Source organism: Panulirus ornatus, chromosome 11 (assembly GCF_036320965.1).
Source record: "Panulirus ornatus isolate Po-2019 chromosome 11, ASM3632096v1, whole genome shotgun sequence".
In the NCBI taxonomy this organism is placed as follows: domain Eukaryota; kingdom Metazoa; phylum Arthropoda; class Malacostraca; order Decapoda; family Palinuridae; genus Panulirus; species Panulirus ornatus.
Genome location: NC_092234.1, coordinates 61,845,115 through 61,865,916, shown reverse-complemented (window position 1 = coordinate 61,865,916; position 20,802 = coordinate 61,845,115). Strand labels below are relative to the sequence as shown.

Genomic DNA, 20,802 nt, shown 5'->3' with positions numbered 1-20,802 from the left:
ATGTGTGTGTTTGTGTGTGTGTGTGTGTGTGTGTGTGTGTGTGTGTGTGTGTGTGCGCGCGCGCGCGCGTTTGAGGAAATGGATCACCGATATAACTTACAGAATCTGAAGAATAACAGCAACAAACAGGAATGGAGTATATAGTTGAAAACTCACAGTGAACGGGAGTGGGTATCATGAGATTTGTGAAACTGTGGAAAAAAAAGTGCTTTCTGTATAGACAACAAACGACATGTGGGGAAGAAATGGATGAGAGATGAGGGTTATTAAGAAAGGAGGTGGGAAGGGTAGGATAACGCTTCCAGCAATAGTAACTTTACTTAACAAGTCATGAGAAGTGAGGCGAGAATACCTTTCACAGAAAACGATCTTCAGCCAGTAAGGAAACGGGATAATGGATTCACCTTACAGAAAAGGGAAATGCAGGGGTGTCTAGTTCGTAGAAAACGGGGTGCTGACCGACCTTAAAGGGGGGGAATAAGAAAAAAGCTGAATCCAAGCAACTTACAGAAAACGGTGAGGCGAGCCTTGAGCACCTCCTTCCTGAACTTGGGATGCTCGCCGATGACCTCACACTGGTAATCGCCAGACGTGGTCCTGGACACCGCCCGGAGCACCACCTCCCTCTCCGTGGACACCCAGCACTGACGGAGGAGACGCCCAAGACGTTACTCAGGTTGAGCACTCACCAGCACCCGGGAGAGAGAGAGAGAGAGAGAGAGAGAGAGAGAGAGAGAGAGAGAGAGAGAGAGAGAGAGAGAGAGAGAGAGAGAGAGAGAGAGAGGCTATGGTGTTTTAACAGTCTCACGCATGAGGAGGTTCAGCAGGCTAGTATCCCACACACATCCTCATAATGAGGAGAGAAAGGAGTTGATCAAATGCCAATCTCAAGAGGAAAACAGGGGTTTAGTGCTCATACTGTAGGGGAAGTGCTCACAGTGTAGGGGTATCAGTGCTCATATTGTAAGGGGAAGTGCTCACAGTGTAGGTGGTCAGTGCTCATATTGTAAGGGGAAGTGCTCACAGTGTAGGGGTATCAGTGTTCATATTGTAAGGGGAAGTGCTCAAAGTGTGGGTGGTCAGTGCTCATAATATAGGAGGAAGGGCTCACAATGAAGGGGGTCACCGCCCATATTGTAGATGAAAGTGCTCACAGCGTAGTGGTTCAGTGCTCATATAGTAAGGGGAAGAGGTCATGGTGTATGGGGGTGAGTGCTCATACTGTAGGGGAAGTGGTGACAGTGTTTGGGGTCAGTGCTCATACTGTAGGGGGAGGAAGTAGTTGTATGGGGTCAATGTTTATACCGTAAAGGAAGTGTTCAAAGTGCAGGTGGTCAATGCATATACTGTAGGGGGTGGAATATTCACAGTGTAAGCAGTCAATGTTCATGCTGTAAAATGTTCACAGTGTGGGGGATCAGTACTCATACCCTGGGTGTAGATGCTTTCGGTGTAGGGTTCAGTGTTCATACTGTGAGGGTTAGGTGCTCACAGTGTAGGGGTCAGTGCTCACTATCAGTAATGCTTTCTTTGTTACTACTCACACTTTGTGGTGAAGAGAACAGTGACCTGTGACCCCTGTTGTGAAGTGGAGAGAGGAATGACCCCTAAACCCTGTTGTCTAGTGGAAAGAGAAATGGTCCCTGACCCCTGTTGTCACTGTTGTGATGTGAAGAGAGCAGTAAACCTTGACACCTGTTATCCAGTAGAGAGAGTAGCGACTCCTGACCCCTGTTGTAAGACTCACGTCAACATTGACGCCGTCGACGTGGTAGGTGTGGTGATCGAGGCAGCGGTCGTCAGCAGCGTGGCGGGAGATGCCCGGCTGGTGGCGGTAGAACTCCCTCCCGTCCTTGTACCACTTGAGGGTGTACAGCGCCGACCCTCCCTCGTCCTCATAGTCGCAGCGCAGGTGAACATCGTCATCCTGGAGGGCTACTGCCGGCACGTCCAGATCCCTGATGCGAACACCAGCAGCGCCTCCTGCAGCAGAGAGGATGTGTGCTAAGCAATGATACATATGTTAGTAGTGGTCCTAAAACACCCGGGACATACTCCCACTTTCATCCCATATATCCCACTCCCCCACATCCCACTCGGTCCACACTATAATCCTGTAAAATCATAAGGTAACCCATAGTTCTGCTTGGCAGGTCTCTAAATGAGAGGTTAGGTATCCAGTTTCATGAGAAATTGAAAATCTTTCTCCATTATCTCGACTTGTTAGAACGGAAAGATGTTTACAGATGCCAGCACACCCACTGTTACTGTAGTACTAGTACACACAGGCCAGAACACTCACTGGCACTGTAGTACTAGTACACATAAAGGAGAACTGTTAAGGGAAATGGCAAGTAGTAGCCTATAAATAAAGTCATCGGGTCAAATTGCGAACCTCCTGAAGATGAAAGACTTTCATAATCATGACGTTGTGGCTTCCATTCCCAAGACTATGAACTCATGTAGGGGAGTGATCAACTGTCCTGATGTCACGGACATGAAGAAACAAGGACAATACCATCAAGGAACTCTCAGATGAGCATGTGATCCCTGCTGGATTCACAGCCAAATATGAGCAAGGCGAGCGGCGTAAGACCCCAAGGTGACATTCGGAAAATCAAAATTATCGACGTGACTTTTGATGGACACAAGAGATGCCAAGTCAGACGACACATCCCGATCCTGGAGACTCGGTAAAGTCTTTTCTGCTCTTCCGGTTCGTTTGAGAAATGCTCCGGCGGAGAACACACGAAGTTGACTCTGTGTTCACTGTAGTATAAATCAGCCACCTAAGCTCGGACCGAGGATGACCCAGGTACGAAAATGACAGGGAGATCTGCCCAGTTGAAACAATGATTAATATTATATGGTGAGGCAAGGAAGAGGGATAAGGAGACTCACGAGACTTCAAAACTCAATGAATCCTATGAATTAGCAGTGAATTCTAAGTCCATAATGTGTACAATTGCTACGCAAACGGTGGGAAACGTTGAATTATGACCCATAACTCCTGACGAATCTCCCGCAAAGCATACCGAAACCGACTCTGAAGAGAACCCACGCAAAGAACAGCCGAGCTGCATTTGTAAGCTCATTGAGAGAACGGAAAATGAAAGGCTTATAATTTCGTCAGACACACAACATTCAGTAAATGATCGACCGTGTGCCTCCATAAGCCCAGAAGGACAGTAGATCTTTTAATGAATTTAGTACAACGTTTTAGATTGATTTCCTACAAAATGCAGTTTTTTTATTGGAGTTTTTCAGATTTAGAAAAAGCCGCTGACATAACGTGGCGAAATGGAATCTTAAGTAAACTCTATGTCACAGCTTTCATTTGTCATTTATCCTTTTTATGAGTAATTCTTTTTAAGTGACAGAACATTTGCTGTCAAACTTGCTACACCTAATGTAATCTCGAACACACTGTTCAAGGGAATTAGGTGCCACAAGGCAGCATTATAAACTGAACACTCTATAATATTAACGATATTCTCTCTCCAGCTTCTGTCCCCCATAATCTTAGATACTCACTTTATGCTGATGATTGTACAATATGGCACTGTGCCTCGCCTAACGCACAATTCTCGGATGAACATAAATTCTTTTACTGGTTAGTAGGTATTATGATAAACTGGTTCGGTAACCGGTTAAGAGTCGAACTAGTGGAGTGAATCCTCACTTTTCTGATCTATTTCCGGGTTCAAAGAGAGCTCAAGTCCACTCACCGTTGGTCACTAAAGTGAGAAGCTACGTTTCCACGAACTGTAAGTGACGCTGTTATTTTTACCTGGAGAGAGAGAGAGAGAGAGAGAGAGAGAGAGAGAGAGAGAGAGAGAGAGAGAGAGAGAGAGAGAGAGAGAGAGAGAGAGAGAGAGAGAGAAACTAATTTTGCAGTTGAAATCAGACAACAACCTGATCCTCTTTCGAAATGATATAAAGCTCGATTAAATTCTTATCACAGCTTGATACCGAATAATCACATTGACACTTTGGTAATAAATGTAATAAAGGACTAAATATCTTTGAAATAGATGTGGGTTCTTTATGGAGGGGCTGACAAGAAACTTTGATAATGGTGTACAAGTCGATGATTAAACCTTAACTACAATACGGCCTTCACTGGGGAAAGAATTCAATACTTCTAGGGCAAAGTCAGTGGATCAGCCAGAAAATTTACAACAGAGTCAACAGAGAAGCGGAGGAGTGTTCGATCTGCCACAAGAAGAACATAGCGAAGGAGGTCTCGTGCTCGCCCGCCTACCTGTCAATGACGCATGTACTTCCCACGCACAGCCACACCTAACGAATAACGCCTCACCAGGATGCCAGACACGTTAAAGCTCCTCTTCAATGAAACATATCTTCATCCATCATAATCACCATAATCACGAACTACGAAAAAATCAACATAGCATTTCAATCAGAATTAAATATATTTCACAGCCTGTAGTTTCGTGGTGACAAAATCAATGTCCAAATTGTTACTGTTCTCAAAAAACATAGAAATAATCAAGACGAAATAAGGTTAAACCTCGGTCTGCTCTGTGGTGAGGCTGACTCCAGCATGTGGCTACATTAGCTCTGGGTGTGGTGTGGCGGGAGGTAGTTTCCCTCACCGAGCAGCCTGCCTGGAGCAGCAGCAGTCGGTCCCCGGAGCTGGTTCCGCTGCCGTGTCGAGCTGGTGGATACGTGTGTATTGCATGACAAGGTGAAGACCTACCTAACATGTCCTGTCTTCGCAGTCCATTCCCCCGACTACAACAATGATGCTCTAACGATTGGGTGGTGGTTAGCAACATAATGACACCTTATTCACCTAATATATTTCTCTTCTTTTTCGTTCACTTTTTCAAAAAAAAAATTTTCAGTTTAATCTGTTCATTCTTTTCTTCTTTTTCATTTTCATATAGATGACATAGGCTTTGTAGGCTTAGTGTACGTATAGTCAAAAACCCAAAATGGGCTGCTGGCCTAATGACCTAACTCTCAGTTCGCTAGTCGTTCAACCCAACAAACCAACCAAGTCCACATGGGCCTCATACAGTGTATGTGGTCCAAGAAATATTCCCAACACCTGACGAAGCTGTTAAAGATTTTTCTATGAACGTTGATGGCCCGTAGATCATGGCAGCTGACGAGCCTGAACCCCAAACAGCCTTTCAATCGTCACTTTCACAAGGGTCGTACGCATGATGAGACTCCATGTACTCCTCGATTAATACTTACCACACAAGGAAAATTATCTCTTGGCTGATGTACGTAGCTTGACGTTGACGCCTGACAGGCGACTCACAGGCCTCCAACCCAGACCAACCAAGCAACGAGTACGCCACACCTCTCTGTGGTGTCTCACATGAAACTGACTGACTGACTGACTCTTGCGAACTGCGCCTTATATAGGAATAACTGTCGTTAACGTAGTCGTAAATAATGTACAATGATGGTAGAAAATATGACGAATGTATTCAAGTCTCCTTACCAATCGACAACAACAAATTAATCCTCTTTAGAGAAATAGAATTACTAAGAAAGGAAACTAGATGAACCAATAGTAACAGAAAACGAGATGATGCAGTGGAGGACTAACGTAAATGAGGGTTACGTTATCGTGTGTAGAGGTAGTACAGCGGTGTTTTTGAAATGTTGCTCAGGCTTGGATCATTTAATCAGTAATGATTCTAATATCTTAATGAACAACTCACAGCTACTGTGATACAGTATTGAGACTTTACAACGTTGACCCATTCCGGGGTAGAGTAGCAGGTCATGTGATCCAGTGGCCGGTGGCAGGGTGGGGGAGCCTTGGGTCACGTGACCCAGGCCAGGAGGTGAGTCTCGGGACAGCCTACCACACCTATCCCAGTGTGTACGTAAAGATCAGATCCAACCGCGTGTCCTCACCCCTCACTCTCAGCCCAGCCACAGCCTCCACCCTCACCCTAGACGTCCTAAGTTGATAGTCTGTGAGGGACGTGTCTGTTAGGCCCCGGGTGCTATAGGCTTGGCCTGATAAACTTCCCATGGTTAGCCCGAATGAAGCCGCCAATAACCTATGCCTCTGTAGGCCACGTATCTCCGGGAGAGCATGATGCTACCTTCACCCAAGTGTATACGCTGGGTCACCAGACTCACTACACCGTAATGGCGGAGGTTTTCCAATCATTTAGAGGATATTTTCAGCCATAGCCAAGGTAGCAGCTCCAGCGTAGGTGAACGTGCAACTTACAACACCTGTCTGTCCCTTAAATGAAATGTCTTGATCCACATGAACAATACTAATTCTCGAGCATGTTGTCATGGCTGTATAGATTACCGTTAGCAGGGAGCACTCACCAGGCACCAACACATGGGGTCGAGGACGACATATGCTCAGGGTTCACCTCATCAGACCATCTGTTGCCTTTCATTAAAGCTATGTCTTGCGGGTCTCTCATTCGTGTACTAAGAGCATCCCGCCATCTCGCTGCCAGCAAATACATAGACCTGCAAAAACTGAATGAAGGCTTTATAATCGCCATCCAGCTTAACACTATCAGGGCCTGGCACAATCTCCTCTTCGGGAATGCCTGCTTTCTGTTCCTTTTTCATGGGGCAAGTCCCTGGCTTCTGAAAGCATTAAATGAACACTTAAGGCTAACAACCTCATTCACATTCCCCATTAGTGAAAGAATTTTCGCCATGGCTACAAAACCAGTGTCCTCAAATCCCCCAGCTTTAGGGTCCTAGGAAGCTTGGGATATAGCAGAAGGCAACACATTTGATGCAATTAGAACTGCTATCAGTGAGGACACTTGACTACCTGTAGATGGTAACGACTCAAAACTCAGAGAGAAACACCCACCATGATCTCTCAGCGATAGTAATGCTCCACTTAAGGACGTCTCTTCCCTCTAATCTTTTACTCACTGATCTTGAGGTGTATAGAGACGTCCTTAGAGGTCTTGTCTTTCGCAACTGGGTCGATAGGAGGTGTCGCAGACGTGAGACCCCCATCACGTTATGGAGACGGGTTAACCCCCACTTTGGGTCAGGTTGTCAAGACCTCTTTTGTCAAACTTCGTAAATGTGTCAAAGTTTCTTTCATCGATAAGATTCCGTCGTCAACCAGGTCGTTTTCCTTCGGCATTTTCCTCTGCTCATTAAGGAAATTGATGATGACATCAGTTCTATTGCCATCGTCAATTTCCTTCAACGTCAGAAGCGACTGTCATTTGTCAGAGGCGTCAGTAGTGAGACAACCGCCTTGTTGAGACCAAAGCATCACTGCTTGGGCACCCCGCTGGGCTATGAAGCAGCAGCTCGTGCTGCGTAAACCAAATTACGTATCCTCGCTCATGGTAAAGTTATGGTCAATTTCTTATTACAAAAACGCTTTCGACCTCGTGAGATGAGACGTTATCATTACGTAAGTTCAAAAACTTTTGACATAAATGTCGTCTTCAGCAATAATGATACTTACGGTCTTATCAGAAATTCTGTAACCACTCAAAAGGTTTGAGTGTACAATATCTCATGTAAAGAGAGTGATCAGATTTACACAGGTTTACATATTGTTCTCAAACATTGCTTACCCAAGACTTCCATCCATATTTACTTCCAGGTATCTAATACACTTTACTTCCTACATGCTCTCACTATTCAAAGCTCACACCCCCAACTAGTCTATCTCTTTGTGCTGCTACACCTAATAGCCTCGCTTTTATTCACATTTACTCTCAAATTTCTCTTTTCACGCGCTCGTCCAAACTCAAAAACCAGCTCCTGCAATTTTACGCTCGATTATTTCACTAGTGCTGCGTCATTAGCAAACAGTAACTGACTCACCTCACAAGACGTCTTTCCCCGGCCCCCCAACCCCGACACACTGTTGATCTGTCCTCTCCAAAACCCTTACATTCACCTCCCTCACCAACCCATCCATAAACAGACGAAATACTCATGGCAACATTACACATCCCGAGCTGCAGAACCATTCTCGCCTGGAATCACTCACTCTCATTTCTTCTTAGTCACACATACGCCTTACTCACTCTCGATCAAAGCTCTTTACTGCTTCTACTAGCTCTCCTGGCGTGTCATATGTTCGTAACACCTTCAACAAAGCATCTCTATCCAGATACTTGAATTCCATAGACACATTCTTCTGCTTCTCTGAGTATGTCTCACACAAATTCTTCAAAGCGAACGCCTGAAAATGGAGAAAATTGGATTTGTCAAACTATGTGACGTGTTCGACTTAAACGACGGCACGACAGGAACTGGACCAGACGAAAAGACGACATCAGATGTGGATAGTGATGATGTGGGTGAAGTGAACAATGATGTGATGAGTAGTGAAGGTGATGAAATGGTGTTGGGACACGAATATGATGATGATACCTAAAAAAGGTTTGAAGGTTAAAAGAAGAAGGTGATGAAAAATATAGAGAAAAGGAAATCTAAAAGAAAAAAAAAAACGATGATGAAGATGAGGTAAAGGAATCAAATCAACTAGACGACAAAAATGTAAGTGGAAAGATGGAAGTTTGACAACATGTGCTGATATGAATATCCTCTTTAGAACATTAAGATTCACACGTATGCACTACCATCAAAGTTCTCGTGGAACAGGATGTGAAAGAAATGAAAAACGTTATTTCCTACATCAAGGAATGTGCCTATATTGGGAGACATTTCGTGAATGTAAATGGGGCGCTAGAGAAATAGCTTGCTACATCTACCAGGAATCAAGAGATTCTAAGAGGATTGAAACAGATATATGAGAACAATGTCAAGTAATAATTCAGATATCAGAGTGGAGAAAATCAAATGACTATAAATGTCATGAGGGACGAGAATATAGACGGATCGAATCACAGGGATGACAGGATTCATGGCAGCATACTGAGGGTAGTGACAGATAATGAAACAAATCGTATCGTAAATTACAACCTTTATTGGTTGGCTAATAATTACAGTCCTACTGTGCTGTCTAAACCTTTTTTCTTTTTTTTTTTCACAGCTGGGTTGTTGATGGAAATGACAGCCAGTCTGAGGGAATTAGAACCGATGTATCACGCACCTTTGGGGATGTAATCAATGAGAAACAAACAAAAGCTTAAAAGAGAAAGAAATAGTAAATGATCCAACTGAGAACTCGAGACCAAAGGCAGAATAATGGATAAGCTTTGAATGATAATATGATCGTTATTAGCATGGCAGAAGCATCAGCTTAATGACGAGACACACAAAGACACGGACATCGAGCAATATGAAACCTTCTGGACTGATGTGATAAGTGTTAATAGATCAATGTGTGGAGTGGCAATACATGTACATAGCAAATCAGAGGGAAAACTGTTGTTGAGGATACGTCTTACGAAATAGCAACTAGTTTCCAGGGAATGTATAAACTCTCTGAACACACGAGATATGATAACACACACACAAACCAAAACTAAACAAGGAGAATCTAATGCAATTTTTCACTTAGGTAGAAGCAAAATGGAATCAATAACATTGTAACAAAGTAGAGCAATAGATTTAACTTCACCTTTTGAAAGAGATTTAGAAACATTCACAACAGCACTTGATTAACATTAACTAGAGAGAAATATCAACATGGGTCAATGCCAGTTAACTGAGTACAATACGCATATGAAACTCTGGTAGACGCCGTCTGTGTAGACGTTTATCTAGATATTCGAGAAAGTAAATTACAGAATTTTGTGAGATGTAGACAAAGAGATAAAAGAAAGTGTAATCAAATGTTTTGCAGAGAACTACAGAGTTGATCAGATACGATCAGAAGAAAACAAAGTGATGAAAACTATTTACATCACAATCATTAATGAAATGCAGTGAAAAACAGTTGAATAAATACCGAGGACGACAGGCAATAATGGTACAACGACGTTACCTTACAAGGATATAACAGGAAAAGAGACAATGATGAGACTGTTAAGATGTAAGGGTCGCGTCGACAAATAGAGTTCGACAAATAAAAGAGAATTGTATAAGCAAGGCCGGTAATGAGAGGTATGATACTGAGAAATTTCCCAACGAGAGATAGAAAGCTGGTGATGAAAATGCTGCACGTAGTTGGTTACAAACATGTTGCGCAGTCACCAGCTAAGCAAGCTGAATCTAAGACCTGAAGAAAAGTTCAGCAACACCTTCCTGGTATATTAAGGGATCTGGGCATATAAATTATCACGAGGGAATGAAAGAACTTCAACTTTACAGACGAGAAAGAAGAGAAAGATGTATAATTCAGGTCTGGCAGCAAATAAGAAAGACTAAAAAAGAAAGAAAAAGTCACAGAATTAAAATCCACGTATTATGGAAGGAACATAGTAATTCATTCCTTGAGAATTCCATGAAAGCATGCAAAAACCACACCAAAACAAAACTACACAAGAACTCAAGAGGAAGGATGGAGAGACAGCAGTGTTCTGCTCTGCGAAATGAGAAATCTGCAAGGAATGAGCACTGCAGCCTTTGAGTGAAGACTAGAGAAACGGCCAAAAACTTCTGCACATGAACCCAGGATACACAGACCATTGCAATGTGTGTGGCAGCAGAAAACAAAATGATTATAAAACCAGCGGGTTACGTGGTGAGCCGTACACGCTACCCAATCCCTTAAGGCAAACCCTCTCTCTCTCTCTTTTTTTTTTGCATAGTCTCTCTCTCTCTCTCTCTCTCTCTCTCTCTCTCTCTCTCTCTCTCTCTCTCTCTCTCTCTCTCTCTCTCCTTCGACTAGGTATTAGGTTGCCACTGCCTAAGGGATGCATAATTCCGGTGCTACCCGCCTAGGTATCGGGACGGACAGTGGTGGCTACGCAGTACTTCAGCACTTCAGAGGCAGTCAAGTGTCACTCCTTTTACCCAGGTAGCAGCTGTCTTATCTTTCTACCTCCCCCCACACGTGCACAGCAGGCTCTCCGTCCACAAACATACAGTCTTTCCTTCTCATATATATATTACTTGGCAGCACGTAACTCACGCGATTTGTTCCTCGTAACTCTGTATTTTCCTGGTCAGTGCTACGTGCTGACCCTGCCATTTGCCGGAATCTCGTTGGAAGGCATCGAAAGTACGCTCTCTCTCTCTCTCTCTCTCTCTCTCTCTCTCTCTCTCTCTCTCTCTCTCTCTCTCTCTCTCTCTCTCTCTCTCTCTCTCTCTCCACGAGATATCTACATGATCACCACCGGAAAGAAAAAAATAAAAGCTTTTTCTTAATGTTATATTCTGGAAATCATTTAATATTTTGAAACCTTTCATAACATCTCCCCGCAGTCTGCGCCTTTTTTAAAGAGAATAACTTAGGTCACTGAATCTTCCCTCGTATACTTTATTCCTGACCGACGGGATTAGGTTGGTTGCTCTCGAAATAATTTCTAGCCTTTCCTCAGCTTTGATCTGGGCTGGTGACCAGACCTAAGCAGAGTATTCCAATGAGGTCTGACCACGACGTTATAAAGAGTGAGTGTTGTATCCTCTTTCTGGCGATGAATCCTGGCATCGTGTTGGCTTTATTGTGTACAACTAGGCACTGCTTCCCGTGACTTATGGGAAAAGTGCTTATCTTCCTTGACTTCCAGTAATTTTGTGCTCATGATTTATATTCATAGCAACAGGGCGCATCACTTTGCTTTTCTCTACGATGAGATCCATTTTCCATGTCTCTGATCACTTCACAAGTTGGACTTAAATCCTTTTGAATCTTCGTACAGTCGTCCTTCGACTGGTCTAGATTCTCCAGCTCTGTGTCGTCGGCAACTTCCGAAGATCTCTGGTGAGTCGTGTCTCCAGGTCGTTAGTGGAGACAATGAAAAGTATGGATCCTAAGACTTGGCCCTGTGGAACCCCATTCTGCGCATCAGGCGAATTTGCATATTTCCCCAAGTCATACTACTTGCTTCGTATCTAAGATCCGACCTGTCATCCATGTGCTGAATAGATCTCAAATGCTGTGAGCTTTAATTTCATGAAGCAATCTTTTCTGTGGGACTTTATCGAAGATTTTACGGAAGTTTAAGCTTTTAACATCAGAGAGTATTTTGAAGTCCCAGTTATACTGTATATGACTAAAGAACTCAATCAGACTCGTTAAACATGATCTTTTATTTCGAAATCTATGCTGATGGTCAAATAGCACCTTTTAGAGATATCACAATTTTGTCCATAGCTATAATTTCTAGCAAAAGTACTAGAAATTCGATGGAACGGTAGATCGAATTGCACTATCTATTTTTTGAAGCAAGTTGCGTCGAGAATGAATGCAGACTGAGTAATCAAAATGTGGAGCAGATTTGAAGGGAGTGAATAGATACAGCAATGAGTCTTTATCTGTGTATCAGTGTGTCTGTCGAAGAAAAGAAACAGTTGATAAAAAGGAAGAGTGTAGGGCACAAGACAGTACCTTGAAGAACATCACCATTCAGAAGCGGAGGGGTAAAGGTTCATCCATGAATAACTGCAGATACTTCGACCAGAAAAGAAATTAGATAAAAGGGGACACAGAGAGAGAGGGAAACCAAAAGCGGGAGGCAGGAGATTAGACCTCGATGCCATAACCTGTCAAAAGCTGTTTCTATAAGCCAGGAACTCCCCAGAAACTTTCAGAGATGATGAAAAGATACCATAGCATAGGAGACGTTATCACTGGTGGATCTTACCCTGCGGAAGCGCAAGTTTGGAAGCACTCCAAAGAGATAGGTGCTTTACGGACAGGCCGAAGAAAGATATTATCGGTAGGGGTGTACGATAGCATGAAATGCAATATACAATGGATCGTATGTATCGACATTCAGTTATTTAATCATATTCATGCATGATCACTCCCGTGAGCAGAACATAATGCCACCACCGGAATGATGTAGTCCATCTCCAGAGAAACGATATATCCTGGGATCGCTAACTCTGCTAATAAGAGTTTTTCTCTCAGAATTTATGGCACGAGGCTTTGCTGACTGAGAATGTAATGTGTTTTCATCGTTTTCAGGTTAGTATTGCTCACACTGATGTAAAAAAACAACGTTAATGTTTCCCTCGGAAAGGCACAGGTGAGTGTGGCTCACACTTTTGAGGTCAGACCACCATACACAGTTCACCTGTGACATTGTTTGACCTGCAGCTTTGTTAATCGTTACTAAAACATTTCTTTGAAAAGCAAACCCTTTCATCTTGGGTTTAGGTAGCTTCATCAGTGGGTACTCTTACATTAACTACTCACCAAATGATCACTGAATAAAGAATACAGAACATTTTCACAATCCTGAGTTGTCATAGTTACAAAATCTGATTGTTACAGGCGTTTAATGGTGCCAGGTTTTCCGATAACGGTTCAAATGTTTGTAATGATGGCTCCAGGTGTTGAGGACGATGTAACAAGTGATTTTGATGATTATTGCAGGTGTTTCTGGGTCATATAGTAATCCATGAGTGAGTCCCATAGTGGACCATAAACATAGCCAGGAGTGGAACACATATTAAGCCAAGACTAGGCTACAGAGTGGGCCACATAGTAAAGCAAGAGTGGGCTACAGAGTGGGCCACATAGTAAACCAAGAGTGGGCTACAGAGTAGACCACATAGCAAGCCAAGAATGGACCACATAGTAAGCCAAGAGTGTGCTACATAGTGGACCACGCAGCAAAACAATAGTAGGCCGAAAGGTGGGCGTCAAGATCACTGCTGCTGATAACTTTACACGTGAAAAGGGTGGTGGGGCCGACACCACTCACGGTACCCAGGCCATCCTGGTGACCGGTAACCAGACCATCCTGGTGACTGGTAACCAGACCATCCTGGTGACCGGCACCCAGACCATCCTGATGACTGGCACCCAGACCATCCTGATGACCGACACCCTGACCATCCTGATGACCGACACCCAGACCATCCTGATGACTGGCACCCAGACCATCCTGGTGACCGGTAACCAGATTATCCTGATGACCAGTAACCGGTTCAAAAGAAAAAAAAAGACTAGACAATAAATACTGGCTGATTCCCTGCTCATTACTACCAATAAATATATTTAATGTGTGTTCAGAATCGGTTTGCCATTACAGTAAATCAGGGACTTTGGTGATCATACATAACTCGTACAGCTGGCCGCTACAGCAGGCGCGAGTTTCTGGTATTGTTTTGCTGCGGCAGACGGTGGTGTGGTGCGGCGAGGCTCGCCCACGGAGAGAGAGAGAGAGAGAGAGAGAGAGAGAGAGAGAGAGAGAGAGAGAGAGAGAGAGAGAGAGAGAGAGAGAGAGAGAGAGAGAGAGATCTACGCTTACCCACGACAATGTTTTCCCGTGTTACAGGGATGCGGCACGGCACAGGACTGACTGCGTCACCTGCTTCTCCCCATCTACAGTCGCCCTCTGCAGCCATCCACATGGCCCAGTTGTCAATGTTGGCTTTATCTTGTCTAGTTATCGGACCACTGGTCTCCTCCTCCCTCAGAGGTTGCGGTGCTTACTTCTGCCTGGTTTCTTCGTTCGTTGGGCATAAGGTTTAAGTGTGATTATATGATTAACATCATCCTCCACGTCCATACTGTAACTCCTGCAAGTCCATACAGTAACTCCTGCAAGTCCATACAGTAACTCTACGTCCATACAGTAACTCCTCCACGTCCATACAGTAATTCTTGCTCTACATCAGTACAATATGTTGTAGTTACTTCTATAATGGCTTCACTGATATTTTCTAGTCTCATATGTCTCCTTTACTCTCATTTGTTTGATCTTTTCCATCCCCTGATCACTTGCTGATATCTTTTTCGCCCGTCTCCTCCGGCGATCCATCATTTCTGGATTTTATTCACCTGTACAGCCACAGTCTGCCCTTCGTTCTCCTCAGGCTACGGAATGAAATTAAAGTCTTCAGTCAATAATGCTAATGGTTAAGTTTCTCATTTCCTTTGACTATTCAGTATCTTGTGTAAATTTACGAGACATTCATTAGAATGTCTGAGCTTTCCCTTAGGAGGTTTTTACATTACTTTGTGTTTACGTTTAAAGCTGGGATGTGTACAGTTATTTTCACTCGTCGTTTGACCTATCCACATCAGCTGTACTCTTTTCAATTCGTAACGTACACACATGGCTGTTCCACGTATGGTCGTCCCACGTAAGGCTGTTCCACGTATGACTGTCCCACGTATGTATGTCCCACATATGACTGTCCCAAATTGTTTAACATCCTTCCCTTAAGCTGGGAAAGTTTCCATTGGTTCCAGGTCAGCCGTCGTTTTTTCCTTTCTAAGTCATGTTTTTTTTTATTGAAAAGCATTACATTATTATCCATAGTTTGGAAGTATCAACTCATCATCTTAAGAGGTGATAAGTTGCATATGTTTAATGTCAATTCTATAACCTAAAGGCAATGCAGCAGACTTTCTGTTGCTGATATAACCAGGTATTCAGAATAAGTGTCGATCACCTATTCTCAATTTTTCTTTTCGACTTCCTACAATACAACTTGCTTATGAGCAATATCAAACGCCACTTTCAAGCCAAGAGTTGCGGTGAATGTGTGTCGTTTGTCCCTATGTGCAGTTGGGGCAGTTGTGATACAGTTATGCACAGTTTTGCCCAACTGACATCAGGTGACATGTGGTATTCAGTTCTGTGTTGTACACTGTTGAGCATCATCCTCTCAAAAGTTTAAAAGAATCCGCTCCTCAGAAGATGGGATAAACATAGTCAGGTTGACTGTAGTTCGGTATTAGTACAATGATACTGTTGGTCCATGAAGAAGGTAACTGACCGATGGCATAGTTCATAACATACAATCTCAACAGTGAATTGTCTGGTTGACGTTTTAGAAGACTAATGATGTCATTGGTGATGCCTTCTTCCCCAGGGGCAGTAGTCTTGCTCCTAGTCGATACTGCATCGGGTTCATACTTAGTACATGGGAGATTACATTCATCGTATTCCTAATTCAGCATTCACTTGATAATATCGTTCATATCTTTGAATTTTCTGTACAAATTACCTCTAGCCTTTGATGATAACATGCAAGAGCTAGAAACAAGAGCCCAGTCTGCTAATAGTCTTGTGCAGCGAGTGTGGATGAGAAGTCTGTTTTCCCTACCAATGATTGTGTTCATGCTTCTGGCTTTGCGTAAAGGAGCGTGTTGATTTAATCCAGTAACAAGTATTTCCTGGTTATTTTGTCTGATTCAATCGTTCCCTCGCTGCAGCAAGCGATGCTTTAACAGTTTTGATATTTGTTGTTTTGAAAGTTGTTTGTAGCCTGTACCTACTGTATTGTCTGACTGTAACTTCAATTTAGGGTCTTAGCTACAATTCAGTCCTTTCAATTTAGGGTCATCGCAGCAATGATATGGTCTATTGTGCTGACCTTTCCTCTTCTTGATTGCAGGTAACTAAAAGTAATCAAAAAAGAATCAGAGATAATGATTTCAAGGTCTTCGTTAAATCTACATTTCCAGTCTCTTAATCTCTGCATCAATCTCAGATAATATTCTTGTCCTTGTTCCACTGTTAGCAGCATTGACTCTGGTACCAACACAGAGCTTGCGTGATGCCTAGTTATTGGTGACTTGTCAGACGTTAGATCAGGAGTCTTTTAAGGCAACTTGTCAGACGTAAGATTAGGCGTCGTTAAAGCAAGCTTACACACCTGTCAGAGACCCCGTCGCAGATGTTAGTTGAATCGTATCAGTGATTTTGCCGTCATCACATACACCTGCGAGTGAGTTGAATCTAAATGATAAAGAAAAAAAGATAATCGCTCTGACCTTCTCTTTATATTGTCAGTTAAGATTCGGTTGTAGAGCAGAGTGTATAATTCTTCATTTTACATATTCACATGTTCCTGAGTCGCCTACTGCCCGCCATTACAGTTGGTACCAGCTGGTGATACCCCATGTCAAGGATATGATCCAGCTGTGGTCAAACCTACTTGATATGATACAGCTGTGACTAGGCTAGATAGTGTTGCCAGGATATGATCTAACTGTGGCCAGTTGGAAAACTCTTATGATACATCAAATTCGTTGAACTTTATCTCCTTTAAGGAATACTTTATCGCCTTATCCCGCGTCAGCGAGTTAGCGCCAGGAAACACACGAAGAAAGGTCACATCCGCTCACATCCATACACGAGCTGTCATGTGTAATGCACCGAAACCACTGCTCCATCTCCACAGCCAGGCCCCACGGGCCTTTTCATAGTTTACCCCGGACGTTTCACATGCCATGGTTTAGCCCATTGACATCCCGTCGACCCCTGTCGGTCACATCGTTCCAATTAGCTCTATCCCGTGCACGCTTTTCACTCTCTTGCATGTTCAGGTCCTCGATCACTCAAAATCATTTTCACTCCAACCTTCCATCTCCAATTTAGTTTCCCGGTTCTCCTTATCCCCTCCACTTCTGACCCATATACCCTCCTTCGCACAACCACACATATAGCCCATACCTCGCAACTATACAATATCAATGGGACTACTGTACCTTCAAACATATACATTTTCGCCTACACCCCCCCCCCCTTTCCCCACTCCTCCAAATAACGTTCTCACTTTCCCTACATTCCTCAATGCTCCCAGAACCTTCACCCCCTCACAAACCCTATGAGTCACTTCCGTTTCTAAAGTTTCATCTGGTGCCATGTCTACTGCCAGATATCTAAAACACTTCACTTCCTCCAAATGTTCTCTATTCAAATTCACATCCCAACGAACCTGTCCCTCTACCTTACTAAACCTAATAACCTTGCTTTTAATCACATTTACTCTCAATTTCCTCCTGTGACACACTCGTCCAAACTCAGGCACCAACATATGCAGTTTTTCACTTGAATCTGCCATCAGCTGTATGTCATCAACATACAACAATCTATTAACTTCCCAGGCCCCCCCCTCATCCCGTACAGACTGCATACTATCCCCTCTCTCCAAGAACCTTGCATTTACCTCCTTCACCACTCCAACCATATACAAATTAAACAACCATGGTGACATCACACACCCGCGCCGCAGACCAGGTTTTACCTGGATTCACTCACTCTCCTTTCCACCAACTCGTACTCACGCCATGTGCTATTGATACAAACTTCTACTTGCTTTCCTCCCACACCATATATTCGTAAGAGCTTCTACAAGGCATTTTATCATCCCCATAATATGCTTTTTGTTGTATATGAACGGCACATTCAAATCCTTCTTTTCCCTAAGTATTTCCCACACACTTTCTTCAAAGAAAACACCGCGACCTGGAGCCTGGCGCGACCAGGCTCTGGAGCAGAGATTCCCTCTGTGCCACACTGGATGACTGGGCTTGGGAACTGGCGTGTTTGTTTGGGAGGCTCATAGCGACCGTGTGTTAGGATGATTGCTTGCCAGAACAACAAAGGAGAATCCATCTTTTCTCTCACAGAAACTGAAAGACTTGACCAGAGTTCCCAAAGTGTCGCTGTGAATGTGTCAGTGTGTGATAACTGCTGCATTTGGTATCTTATAAACGGTTTATATATATATATATATATATATATATATATATATATATATATATATATATATATATATATATATATATATATATATATATATATATATATATATATATATATATATGTGTGTATATGTGTGTGTGTGTGTGTGTGTGTGTGTGTGTGTGTGTGTGTGTGTGTGTGTGTGTGAGTCTGATCGTCAGGGTCGAACCAGCAAGGAGGGACCAGCAGGGTGGCACCCTTTTTTGCAACCAGTTATGAACATAACTTGCAGTTTACGTGTTTTTTTTAACACCTTCTCAGCTGCCAACGCCTAGGCTATCCTGGAAATTTGACGAATCATCATTAATTCCTCAAACTCCTCTTGACGTATGTCCTACCTATTTAGCGTAGCCTATTCAGTAATGGGAAGAAGTTCACTATACACATGATCCGTGAACACCTACTAAGTCTGTATCGACTGCGTTACGACATGCAGCAGCGTCGACGTGATATATGAAGAACTCTGGGAACTGTTTCGATTAAGCTTTACCTATGTTCTCGCTGGAGCGGTTCAGATCTGCCACAGGTGCTGTCTGTGTCCACGGACGTTACCAGACACAATATCGGCCGCATTCTACTACAGCAATCTGGCCAGTGCAGGCAGCAAATGTGCAATATCCAGGTAAGAAAGTGTGTGTGTGTGGAACTTCTGCTCAAACTGTTTGTACCTGCCCACATAATCATCCCCCTATATTGTCTACACACACACACACACACACACACACACACACACACACACACGGGCCTCCATGGTAAAGGGGTTAGCATTACTGTCGGGGGTTAGGCCGTATGTGTTCGAATCCCGGGCGCAGCAGGTGGCCCACAACTGTTCATTCTTACCTTAGGACAGATCAGTAAATATGTACCTAGCTTAAGCAGATATATATATATGTATATATATATATATATATATATATATATATATATATATATATATATATATATATATATATATATATATATATATATATATCTTTTTTTCTTTTAAACTATTCGCCATTTCCCGCGTTAGCGAGGTAGCATTAAGAACAGAGGACTGGGCCTTTGAGGGAATACCCTCACCTGGCCCAATTCTCTGTTCATTCTTTTGGAAAATTAAAAAAAAAACGAGAGGGGAGGATTTCCAGCCCCCCGCTCCCTCCCCTTTTAGTCGCCTTCTACGACACGCAGGGAATACGTGGGAAGCATTCTTAATCCCCTATCCCCAGGGATAATATATATATATATATATATATATATATATATATATATATATATATATATATATTTATGCATAATTCTTGATCGCTGTTTACTGCGTTAGCAAGGTAGCGCCAGGAGTAGACAAAGAAAGGCCGTATCACACACATTCATTTTCCAGCTGTCATGTGCAATGCACTGAAACCACAGCTCCTTATCCACATCCAGGCCCCACAGACTTTTCCATGGTTTATTCCACACGCTTCTCATACCTTGGTTCAGTCCATTGACAGCACATCGACCCCAGTATACCATATCGCTCCAACTCACTCTATCCCATTCACATCTTTCATTCGCCTGTATGTTCAGGCCCCCATCACTCGACATCTTTTTCACTTCATCCTTCAATCTCCAGGTTGATCTCCCAGTTCCCCTTAATGCCTCCATATCTGTCACATACATCCTCTCTGTCAACCTTTCCTCACTCATTCTCTCCATATGTCCTAACCATTTCAACACACCCTCTTCTGCTCTCTTAACCACACTCTGCCTTACAACATCTCTCTTACCCTTGCATTACTTGGTCGATCAAACCACCTCACACCACAAATATTGCCCTCAAACATCTCATCTACAACATATCCACCTTCCTCCGCTCAGCCTTATTTATATACAGCTCATGCCTCGCAGCCATATAACATTATAGGGACTACTTCAAACATATCTAGTATTGCCCCACCTTCTTCCCCTTGATAGCGATCTCGTTAATGAGTTGGCCTTGATTTGGGCATTCTTTTTCCCGTGTCGTCTCAGCTCATACGAAAAAAAAAGAGGACAAAATCCTGTTGTGACTGAGGCGTCAATAATCAAATAACAAACACAGGGTCGGTCCCTGCCAGGCAATCAACTCCTCATCAGGGAGTTGGTTGTTCTCGCTGGTTGTCGCTGCTGAGCTCCGTGCCTCTTGTGTTGCATGCCAGGTGATGGAAACATGTACTTGTTTGCGTCGTGATTATCAATATATTGTCATTAAATAATCGAATAAGAGTCACTGAGATGGACGTATGAGTTACTCAGTCGTTGATGCTTTTACAAGTGCGTTTCTCTC

The 20,802-nt window shown here is 43.3% G+C and overlaps 1 protein-coding gene across 1 annotated transcript in view; it reads right to left on the bottom strand.

The window, feature by feature from the left end:
- The window catches only part of LOC139751599 (uncharacterized), a 74,854-nt gene that overhangs the window by 32,907 nt on the left and 21,145 nt on the right, over positions 1-20,802 (bottom strand). Inside the window, exons 2-3 of the mRNA XM_071667200.1 lie at positions 1,748-1,983; positions 509-644 (exon numbers count right to left, since the gene is read on the bottom strand). Coding sequence (XP_071523301.1) covers positions 509-644; positions 1,748-1,983 — 372 coding nt within the window. The remainder of the gene's footprint in view (positions 1-508; positions 645-1,747; positions 1,984-20,802) is intronic.